This window comes from Phalaenopsis equestris, unplaced genomic scaffold (assembly GCF_001263595.1).
Source record: "Phalaenopsis equestris unplaced genomic scaffold, ASM126359v1 Scaffold000552, whole genome shotgun sequence".
Lineage (NCBI taxonomy): Eukaryota > Viridiplantae > Streptophyta > Magnoliopsida > Asparagales > Orchidaceae > Phalaenopsis > Phalaenopsis equestris.
The window spans coordinates 1,664,677-1,677,223 of record NW_018164992.1 but is presented as its reverse complement, the minus strand read 5'-3'; the positions used below and the strand labels follow the sequence as shown (position 1 = coordinate 1,677,223).

The window sequence follows — 12,547 nt, the reverse complement described above, 5'->3', positions numbered from 1 at the left end:
AAATATAATTATTTCAGTCCTTGTCACGTGACGTGGATAATAGATTTATATTAAAGAAACTTTATTTTTTATCATTATACCTATATAATATTTTTTTTGCTCCACGTGGCAGGCATGCAAGTCGGCGTCAAAAGCCCAATCGATCGATAAAAGAGCGGCACGTGCAGCCACGTCCACACGCGTGCAGCGGAGAAAGCGCGACGACATTTGTTACCGGTTTCGGAAACCGATATCCGATACGATAACATTCAAATCCCGATACCGCTACAAGCCTTCCTCTTTTATGTTAACTTCCCCGCCCTCCACCACCCCCCATTTCTCTCTTTTTCGTTCCGGCGAATTTCCTCGGTTGTGGTTCGGTTTCTTCTCGAAAAAAATGATCGTCTCTGCCCTTCTCACTTCCGTCGGCATCAACTTGGGGCTCTGCGTGCTGTTGTTTGCGATTTATTCCGTCCTCAAAAAGCAGCCGGGGAACATCGAGGTCTATGCACCGAGGCTAGTTGTCGAGGGGAAAGCGCAGAGAAGTAGGGAGTTTAACTTGGATAGGCTTGTGCCGAACCCGGGATGGTTGAGGAAAGCATGGGAGGGAAGAGGAGTTCCTGGCTTCATGCGGTTTGGACGCTCTCGTCTTCATAAGGATCTTCACCTTCTGGTTTGTTCATATTCCATTGGTTATGATTTACACCTTCTGGTTTGTTCATATTCCATTTGATATGATTTATGATTTCTAAGAACATATGCTATTGATGGAACCTTTGCTCATTTGGGGGCGAATTTTAATGAAATTGCGTAAATCGAAAGTAATTGAATCGATAATGCTGGCTGGTTCAAATTCCGGGTTTAATCGCCTTGTGAATTCCCTGGTATGAATATAGTGGGATGATTTGACTATCAATACCAGTACGTTGAGATTGGCCATTGTTTTAATGATTTGGGCCTGTCCCCTTGATACCTGGTTCATTGGATTCAGTCATCCCAACGGGTCGCCCAAGAGGGTTTGTCTGCTATAAGTCGGTTCAAATTCGGCTAAAAACCCCACAAAAGGATTTCTGCGTAAGGCGAACCTTCTACATACCCAACGAGGGTTACTCGGATGCTTGTACTTGCTTTGCACTTTTTCAACGCGGTGATCAACCTAATAGTCGTTACTCACATCTCATTCACAATATCCAGTTAGCCATATCAATACTGCAATATTTTTCACGAGTACTCGCACAAAGTGGAACACACGAAACGACATGCACTTTATTCAAGTAAGGCTATAGATCCAGTTACCAAGATGTTTGATTACCTGGACTATGTTTAATTTTTGTTTTGCCAAGCAAATAAATTGGGGTTCGATATTCTAAGCATGAGATATTTTTTGGATGGCGGGGAACACCTCTTTTGGAGGATTTCTCGCACTCTTATCTTTTTTCAAGCCCCATACTACTCTTTCTTGGGAAAAATTTTTATATGTATTTTTCTCTGATAGTCATCTCCTTGAGCCTCGCAAGTCCAAAGAGGATTGAACCTTATAATCTTAATTTTTTTAGATAAAAGAAGAGAAAGGAAAATCATGTGGATAAATATTTGATATCATGTCTAAATGAGAATCCATCTTTATGGAGAGTCAAAATACATGAGGGAAGAAAAGACTGGTTAACTGAATGCTCGGTGAAAATGCAGATATCTTTGTCACTCGTATCTTCATAGATGGAGAGAATGTTGGATTTTTAGTTAGTGAGATGGTTGCAGGCACTAGAGGCAAGGAAACTAGAAGTGAGAGGCAAATTAAGAGAAGAGAACACAGTTGTAGGTTTGTGACTGTGGATTGATAAAAAAAGAAGTGAATCCACTATGAAGGCATGAACAGGAGATGTAGACAGACATACAATGTATGCACAACGTCTTTTGGCACGTAGTTTAAATGGTGAAATGAAAATATAGAATTTGGGAATAGGCGAGAAAGAAGAGTTATTGGCGTTGAAGGAAAAAAAAAATGTCTTCAAAAGCAAGGCAACATAAAAATTTTCTGAAGACACTACCAGAGAATCACCCATCATAGAAGGTTTGTTTGGCGGAGGTGTTTGACAACTCGCTTTCTTTTGATCTTGCAAGCCATGTGTTAATTTGGGAGATCACGAAAGTCTTCTATAAAACAAATTGAGTTGTTGAGCACGAATGATAGGATTTTGAAAAACAACGGACAATTTATTTTTCTGGTGTTAGAATAACTCGAATTTAAACTATTGGTTTCAAAAAATGCATATGGTGTCACAATGTGGAGCTTTGACATCTCGAATGCACAATCCATATTCATTGCTTTTTCGATCAACTTTATTAAACATTTACTTAATATGTGAGATTTCACTTCATTTATTTGTCTTATTACTACTCCCTTACGCAATGAAATTAATGAACTAATGCATACCTCTATCGGTTTGAGTTGAATTGATTATGTTATTTTATCCGGCTCAATCATTTTCGTCAAGGCAATGAAGCCATTGGCTCATGTAATTAAGTTATTCGTGAAGATTGCCGAAATGTAATTGTTGATTAAAAGTAATTAAAAAAGCAATAAAAAATCAGATAAAAGGTAATATTCTAAGGCAATTAAACCCATCTATGCCCATTCAACAATGATCCTATTCATGTGCTTGCGAATTGCATAAAATTGATCTAATGTATATGAGAAAATATTCGGTTTGCCAACTCTTCATTGTCACTTCTCGTTGCTAGTGTCTCTATGAGCTATGTTCATCTTACATTACTGATCTCGTTGTTCTCGTTGTGTTTTTCTCGAATACTCCTTAGAAGGGAATTTGTTTTTTTGAAAAGCATTGTATAAATATTGTAGGGTTACACGTCCAACCACATAGACACCCAAGTACTCTAGAAGACTGTTATTTTTTGTTTAGGTAAGCTTGCAATGTTGAACTCAAGGCACTCTTATAAATAGCTTGTTGGAATCGACTTAAGTTGGAGGGTGCTCCCTTGTTATTTTTTTTCTGTGCTTTATCTATGCTAAGTTTTTCATATGATTTTGTTGTGTACTTGTTTTTTAATTGAGGAGATGAATTTTTTAAGTGATGCACGCTTCACAAGCATTGTCACGCCCTACGGCAACTCCCTTTACCAGTTGACACAGAATGTCACAGCAGTGGATACAATTAAACTAATCGAGGATACCTCCAATATGCCTTCTGCTATTTTATGCACCAAAATTTAGTGAAAGATAAATTCAATCACCTAAATTCATCTTGAATAATACATGATATACTACTCAAATCAAATTAGACTATTCATATTAAATGAAATCAATTTAACATATTCTATTTGAATGTATCTACAAAATATTTTAAAATATCCCAAAAATTGTTGCAAAAACATAAATATCATTTGTAGAATTACCTCAAAATTTATTTATCTTATAATAGTTGTATTAGCCAATATGATCATTAAATTTTTACTTATTCTACTTAACTCAATTTTTTTCATTTCCTTTTTCTAAAAAAAATAGTTATAACAACTTAGTGACCTAGGAGACTCACCTAGATAAATTAAGTCTAATATAGAAATAAAATAATTTGAGAGTTTAAAATAAGTAAAGTCAAATCCTTATAATCATTGTAAAACAATCATTTGAACAACACAATTCATTTAATAAAAAATAAAATATTTTTCTGAAAGAATTTTAAATAAATATTTACAATTTATAAATATTTTTTTAACTTATATATGGTTGATATCAGGTTAATTTAATTTTATATATATATTTTTTCTCTCTTATCTTAATTGTTATTTAGCATAAAATGAAATATTTTGTCATGGCGTTATAACATACCATATGTATGAGATTAATGGTATGTTTGAGACAGCTGCAACTTATCTAGATAAGCAACTTATTTTGATAAGCTGCTGATCAACAGCTTATCCTGGTTGAAATTTTGGTTTGTGCGTTTCGAAAACATTTGATTTGCAACTATTTCTGGATAAATGACCATTCTGCCCCTCATTTTGATTAAGTTTTCTCTAACATCAGCATTTACTTTCCCAGTTTTCAATCAATATGAAGTTAAAAGTCTAAAATCATACAATAGGTTTTAGTTCTAAAAACAAATTATAATCTCCTACATAACCAAATGAGAGCATCAATTAGAGACACATTTATGTTTTAGATGTGCAACATTTTCCCTTTTAATCGTACAGAAGTCAAGGCTCAAGTGTCTAAGAAAGAACCATATCTAGATCTCATATATATATATATATATTTCTAGAATACTAAGGAGAACATAAATAGATGAAAAAATTAAGCAAATTATAAAAAAATAAAACAAAAAAGAATAGAGGAGAGGCTAAAACGGGTTTACCAAGTTCATCTTCCACAACAACAAAAAAAAAAAACCCACAAAGGCAAGTTCATCTTCCACAACAACCAAAAAAAAAAAAATCCACAAAGGAGAGCAGAGGAGCGGATAGTGCAACAAGAGAATAAAAATGCTAAGGAGCAGTTAATGCTACCCTAGCCGAGAAGAATAGTGCAACCGTTGTGTTTACCTGGTGAGGCGAGGGCAGCTGATAGTGCAACAGAAGAATAAAAACACAAAGGAGCAATGAAAAAAAAGCCGTGCTTACCTGTCAAGAAGGTTTGTCGAAGATGGAGGGAGGTGCAGCTATGGAAGAGGAGGAACGCGATAGGTTAACCTGGCGAGCCGAGGGCAGCGAAGGAATAATCTGGAATGAAATGCGGCCCATGGGGTGATCTCTGCGGGCCGCTTCTTTAACATATTAAAAACGCCGTTTTGCCATAAGCTGGATAGCGTGAAAAACAAAAAGTATGATAACGTTTTCAAAATGCTGGCCGTAGTTTTAAACTGCTCCAAACAAACCCTAAATTCAATGGTTGGGCTCATATATATTGTAATGCCTGAATAGGTGTTATAAGCATATTAACTTGAGGGCCCTTTGGCCTTCATATGACTCACATTTGTTACTTACCTGTACAGATTCGATATTCATTTAGGGGCTTATCTTTGTTGTCGTACTTCTATAAGTTATCATATGCATTTATGGGTTCACGTTTGTCTCCCAATTTTGCAAATGTTGTAAAATATGTCATTACCAACTTATCTCTTATATCATGATATTTTTTAAGGTCAATATATTTTCATTATTGAACATTTAAATAAACACATGTTTAAATTTACAAAAGGTTGAATAATAATGTATACAAATGTGCTCTTTATAGATACTAAATGTATTTTTTAAAAAATACATCCAACTAACACAATATTTGTATAACCATAAAGCATTTAATTGTGAGCTAAATTGAATTGAAATATTGTGTAGTCATTTACCATAAATGGTACGTCGTGAACATGCTTTCTCCCATATGAAGGATTTTTAATGTGTTACAATCTTCAATCTAATTTACTCATAAATACCCATGCAAAAATTGAAGGAATTTTGATTTGTGTTAGAATTTTTAAATCTTGCTCACTTGATAATTCACTCATCTGAATTGAACTCCCTGAGACGTTCCTTTTATAAATGGTCTCACAATAGCTTCTCCTCATACCGGCCTATAAACCTATCACTATGACCAGAAATTGATTCATTAAGAAAAATATCAAAATTCAAATTTGGAATCAAAATCTAAATTTTGTACTTTACCTGTTTTTCTTTCTTCCCTTCCTCTCCTCCCTCTTCTCCTTATATTTTTCTCCTCTTCTTTTTCTTCTTCTTTCTCTTATTCTCTTTTCCTCATTTCCCTTCCACTTCCCTGCAAATTGCAACTTTTTTTGTCGCCAGATGTTCATAGAAAGGAAAATTTGCTGGAAATGAGCGGAGAGTGATATAAATAAATTACTTAATAAGCTATTACATAATCGTGGATACTAATATATATTGTTAAAATTCAAAATAAGACAAAATATTTTTATTAATATGAGAGGAGTATAAATAACTTCTACATGAATCTTAGACTAGGCAAGACATTAAAAAAGAAATAATAGGAAAGAAAATATATACAACATAATATCTTTAATTAATCAATTCATATTAATTATTTAGAGATAAATGAAACAGCATAAAATAGAAAAACCTAAAATAGGAAAAAAATAAATCCAATATAAGAAAATAAATCTAAAATAAGTAAAAAATAAAGTTATATTTGGTTAAATCAAATCTTCTTAATTTCTACTAGGAATAAATTTTTTCCCAATACAACTTCTAACACTCTCTCTCAAGTTGAAACATGGTTGAAAATTATGTTCAACTTGGATATGAAAACATCAAGTAATGGACAAGGAAGATCTTATGAAGTAGCATTTTAATTCTTCATCTCGTAGTGTTGTTGTCTTTGACTGCAGTTCCTGCAGTGCCTATAGATAGCAGGAGGACTCCTACAAACAATATTGCAGAGGAGTTTATAGGGAAGTAGATAACCTACAGGGAAAGCTGACTTCTAGTTGATTGTGATTATCTTTGACTGCAGTTCTTGCGGTATCTGTATGCAGACATAAGACTCCTATAGGTAATGTTGCAGGGAAACTTGCAGTGAAATAGATAATCAACACGAAAAGTTGCAGGGCATGACTTGTAGAAAAAAGAAAAAAATAATGGAATAGCCCCAGAGGTAGGTCTTGCTGCAGGAAAATGCTCTAGAGGAGGGTTTGCTATAAGAAAAATTCAATTAGAGGGTCTGCTATAGGAAAAACTGTGGTTGAGTGGCTCATACGAGAAATAACTTCGGAGGAGGGACTGCTGCAGGGCAAACTCTAGAAGAGGGTCTGCTGCAGGAAAAATTTCAGAGGGCCTCATGCAGGAAAATGTCCTAAAGGAGGGTATGGTGCAAGAAGAATTCTGGTGGACCTGTCGCAAGAAAAAGTTTTGGAGAGCTTGATGCAGGAAAAGACTCTGGAGGAGTGGCTGCTACTCGAAGAATTCCAGTAGAGGACCTGTTGCAGGAGAAACTCCGAAGGAGATCTTGAGACAGAAAAAAGTTCCGGAGGAGGGCCTGATGCAGCAAAAGACTTCGGATGAGGGTCTACTGCAAGAAGAATTCCGGTGGAGGATTTGTTGCAGGAAAAGCTCTGGTCTGATACGGGAAATAGCTTGGGGGGTCTGTTGTAGAAAAACTCCAAAAATTCTAATGCATGAAAAGCTTTGGAGGAGGGTTTGCTGTAGGAAAAACCCAGAGGAAAGTTTGCTGTAGGAAAAACCCAGAGGAAAGTTTGCTGCAGGAAAAGCTTAGAGAAAAGCCTACTGTAGGGAAAGCTCCAGAGGAAAACCTGCTGTAGGAAAAAGTTTCGAAGGAGGCCTGCTGCAGGAAAAGCTCTGGGGGTCAGTTGTAAAAAAAAACTTGTGCCCTTTTGGGACTTAATGATCTCCCTCAGCACAATTGTTCAGGAAAAGAAACATTGATGCCGCTCCTTTCTAGTTGGCTGAGTCGACAACAATGCCGTTTGTGCTGATTTCGAAGGTGGCCTCAATATGGGGCAAGTCTCGCGGTGTCGTAAGAATGCCGATGAGCTCGAGTTCGTTTATTATCAGAAGCAATCTTGCGTTTGCCCTGTATAATCCAGACACCTACCTAGGTTTGATTATCAATTGCAGTGGAGAATGACTTACTCTTCGGGTTTGTTTGGGGCAGCTGCAACTTATTGAATAATCTGCTGATAAAACTGATTAAAAATAATTTGATAATTTGTTGATAAGCTAGGTACAGTGGCTATTACAAATTTTTATTTTTTTTTGAAAAAACTAGACCGTAGCCAGAAAGCTGCCATCGCACCTATCCCTAGATAGGTGCGGTGTAAAAACATTGTTTTTAGCGTATTGAAAATGCATAAGCTGCCAAAAAACAATTTACCCAAACAGACTTGATGTATTTTCAAAGCGCCATCGCACCAAATAAGCTATCCCAAATAGGCCCTTCTTTGTAGGAATGGTAGTGTCTCTGGTAATCAATATGGTGAAAATATCACCAAGAGTCTCGATTACAAGAAACAACGGAGTCACAACCAAGAGAAGTAATTCCTTAACATCTCCTCTGAGATTCCCACCTTGAATATCGGCTCCCAACGTAACAGCTTCATCGGGATTTACACCTTTGCTTGATACCTTCTTAAAGATCTTCTAAACTATTTTCTGAATTCTAGGCACTCGTGTCATTCGTCCTAAAAGCAGAACCTCATCCACGTCTTTAGAAGCTATTCCTGCATCCTTTAAACAACTCTTGCATGGATTTCTAGTCCTCAATCAAATTATTCACCAAGCACTCAAAATTTAGGTCCTGTCAAAGTAATATTTAGATGCTTCATTCCTAATGCACAACTATTATGAAGGGGAGGTTAATGTGAGTTTGGGATGTTGAAGAAATTCAATCTTGGCCTTCTTAGCAACTTCACGATGCCTTTGTAATACTTCACGAAGGCTTTTTGGAGGAGAGTTCCGACGGCTAGTTCATGCAAAAAAGAGCTCTTGTGGCTAGGGCCTGCAGGGAGGGAATTATGGCTGCGGGAAAAGCTGTAGGAGGGAGTTTTGGCAAAGATTGAAAACAGGAGGTAGAGGACGGGCATGCAACATGGCAAAGATTCCCGACCACGACAAAGATTGCTGGCTGCAGGGAATAGAAAGTTTTTCTGCGACAGAAGATTCTAGGGTTTGTTTCAAGTCTCTGATACCATGCTAAAATTCGAAATAATGCGGTATATTTTTATTGATATGAAAGAGGGTATAAATAAACCTTATATAAATTTTAGACTAGGGAAGTCAATAAAAAAGAAATAACATGAAAGAAAAATATAACACTTCATATCTCCAATTAATCAATTCATATTAATTATTTGGAAATAAAAGAAACAACATAAAATAGGAAAGTCTAAAATAAAAAATAAATTAAATCTAAAATATAAAAGGAAATAAAGTTATATTAAGAAGTAAATCTAATCCTCATAACTTTTAATAGGAATAAATTATTTTCTATTATAACTTCTAACATTTATATATATTTTAACTAAATCATCACATCCATTCAATTTTATCAATTGTTAAATGCCCAGAGCAGAAAAAAATAGCAGATTCCACTGGTGTGCTGCAGTAAAGAGCACAATAAAAATTAGTTAAAAATTTCAGAAATATTAATCAAAATGGAAATTAATTTTATAATGTTCTGTTTTTTAAGGAATAGCATTTAATTCTATATATAAAATGTTCATTTTGAATGATAGAATGCAATAAAATCGGTTTTTATAGGTTTTGATAAAGTTAAAATTTTGGGTATAATTTATTTGGATATTTTGCAATTATACTTTTAAAAAATTAGGCATTACAATTTACAAACACTACATCTTCATTTTGCTTGTCATCCTTATCACTGAGTTTCATTTAGTTTGATATCTCATTAATCACCCTCTCCTTTTGTCCTTGGTTGGAACCCTTACTTCTCATTAACTATTTTGGGGACTTGTCGCTTTTATAAGTACTTGTTGCTCTTGTACATATGATATCTACTATATTTGTTGCTTTTGTTCTAATGAAGTTTTTTTAATCTTTAATGCAGTTTGAAAGTATTTTCTGTTGCTGCGGTTTTAGGGATGTTTATTCTTCTTCCCATAAATTATTTCGGGGACCAGCTTCGTGAAACTGATTTCACTGATCTTCAAAACAAATCACTGGACTTGTTCAACATTTCAAATGTAAAGGATGGCTCAAAGTGGTAATGCTAGCCGAGTTTCCAAATTCCTATCCTTATTTTACTTAGTGAAACTGATTTCACTGCTTTCTGCAGCTTACTTTTGAAGGAAATTTTATTTTATTTAGAGCAAAAGAACATACAATTTTCAAATATAAGGTATGCTAAGGGGAGCAAGAAAACCTTCAATTTAAAATCAACTCACTTATAATGATGGTATGGACTCTAGTAGTAAAACTCAAAACTATCATGATATTCATGATATCTATCTTCCCATTGCTCATAAAAAGGGTTTATCAAATGCATTCATCATCCAATAGTCAACTTTATTTATTTATCTACTTTATAACATCCAACAATGCCATCCTTACTGAGATAAATTATATTAAGATTTTAAGAACTATCTAAGTAATACTTGAAAATTAAGAATGGAAAAGGTCATGATTGAAGAAATGAGATCCCTGAAATAAAACTAAGCTTGGAAGGTCGAATAATTCTTTGAAGAAAAAAAGAAAAAAAAAGGATGCAAGTGGGTACAGCCTTACACAATCAAATACAATGCAAATGCAACCCTTGAAAGGTACAAAATTAGGCTCATTGCAAAAAACTACACTAAAATTTATGAATTGATTATGATGGGACATTTGCACCCCTTGCAAAGTTAAATCACGTCCGGATACCACTTTCTCTAACGACCGATCTCAACTAATTCTTACAATAATTTGTTGTAAAAAATGTTTTTTATATAGTGAACTAGAAGAAGATGCTTATGTGTAGCTACCAACAAGTTTTGATCATGGATTCAATGCCGGTTAGGTATATAGGAAAAAAGGCTGTATGAACTCAAACAATCCTTAGCTTGATTTGTGAGGTTCACCACCCTTGACAATGAAAATTTCAATCAAAGCCTCTGAGGCCATGTTGTTCATGAAAAGATCCAAGGTAACCGTAATTATAGTGGGCGATGAATACGATGGAATGAGGAGATTAGATGATCAACAATAAATAAAATTTAAGTAAAATATTATGGAAAACTCTAGCACTTGGAATAAAAGTTGCCCACTCGGAAGCCGAGGACCGTTAAAAAAAAAAAAAAAAAAAAGGAAGGAAAAATGGATTCTTGATATGCTTAATGACAAATGTATTATGGGTTGCAAGCACTCTGAAATCCCAATGGATTGCTGTCATAGGCTTGGGGATTAGCAACAGCTCAAAAGTTGACAAAAGATGTATCCAAGACTAATTGGAAATTTTATTTAGTTTTTCTATACGTGGCTAGATCTATAATATGACTTAAGTGTTCTAAGCGAATTCATGCATTTTCTTAAAGAAGTATATTTACAAGCTGCATATTAAATGTCCAATATCTTATAGCAATAATATGAAAATAACTATTACCTAAAAGTAATGAAGGATTCAGCTTAAAAGTGTACGTAGTTGCTGGCTAGGCAATATCTCTCATGAATTGGAAATCCACTATTAGATACTGCGACATCTTAAGAAAAAATATAATCACCTGGAGAAGTTCGAAACATTGAAAATCTGAAGCTGAATTTCATAAAGTGAATCAATGAATATGTGAATTAGCTGGATTAAATTATCCTAAATGTCTTAGGAATAAAATAGGGAGATTTTACGAACTTATATTGCGATTACCAACCATTGAAGTTGAATTCAGCTCAATCTAGCCTGGCCGAACAGAACATTCAAAAATTCGTTGACATTATAGGAAGGAAAAATTTTATAGTGCATTGATATGTATTCCCATGTCTTTGATTAATTAAGCAACCAGCTGATATCCTAACCAAAGGACTTTCAAGCTCTAGATTCTAGAATGTGATCATTAACTTAGGCATCGAGAACCTCTGCTCTACAGCTTGAGGGCAACTGTTATGAGGACTAGCTGTGCCCAATCATTGAATTAATTCTTGGATCTTATGGGCTGTTGAGTATAGCTGGAAAGCAGATTCTTAAATTATTTCCTGGATTCTGCTAGCTGTAGTGATTGTCTTTCTTAGTTTTTTAGAATTTGTAATTATTTTTCTTTAATTTCTAGCATTTTACCAATTTTTTGAGCGTTGTTGATACTGGAACTAATCAAAAGAGCGGTAACGGAATCAATTTTCATTAAACAAATGACTAGGATTGCAAACACGACTCAAAACTGAAATGAAAAGTGCAACAAATGCTAAACCTTGGCCAGGGCCGGAATAGAAGATCCGAGGTCAGCGGCTGTGGTGGCGGCAAAGTTGGTTGGGAATTTTAGTGGTAGTGGAGTGGAGGATGTGGTTGGAAGGTGGGTTCTAAGTTGGCCGGTGGCTAGGAGAAGGGGGAAACATTAAGGGTTGTTCAGCAAGGAGGTAGGGAAGGAGGTGTGGTAAGCAGGTGAGTTATGGGGGAGACGGGTGGCTGGTTGGGTAGGTCAGAAGGCAGCTCATTGGGTTGGCGGCAGGAACTTGGCAAAGGGGCGACTGGCCGACAGTAAGAGCAGGTGAGGAAGAATGTAGGGACGAAATTGGAGAGGATACAACACCATTTCGGAGCAGGATACAACCGAAGCATCACCTGTTGTCGGATATAACCCTCAGAAAGGAAAACAAAGTCTTCTACAAAAATATGAAATGAAAACTCACTAGAACATAACCATAATTTAGCAAACACATACATATATAATAGCTAATAGAAAAAAAAAATGAAGGGAAGCTCCCCTTTGGGTGGCAACAGAAAAGGAGGGAGGGTTTGGCGGTAACCGAGAAGGCCAGAATCAGAATTGGTGAAAAAAAAGAGGATCGACAGGATAGGAGCGGGTGCGCCCAATCCTTCTTGATAGATTGGACGACCTGTTTAGCCTCCCTGCTGGCCCGCCAC

General features: G+C 35.5%; 1 protein-coding gene across 1 annotated transcript in view; it reads left to right on the top strand.

Moving 5' to 3' along the window:
• Nucleotides 1-214: 214 nt before the first annotated feature.
• LOC110029156 (CSC1-like protein HYP1) overlaps nucleotides 215-12,547 on the top strand; it is a 57,179-nt gene continuing 44,846 nt past the window's right edge. The window contains 3 exon segments of the mRNA XM_020731314.1: nucleotides 215-585; nucleotides 587-652; nucleotides 9,548-9,703. Of these exon segments, the coding sequence (XP_020586973.1) occupies nucleotides 284-585; nucleotides 587-652; nucleotides 9,548-9,703 (524 nt within the window). The 5' untranslated portion in view covers nucleotides 215-283.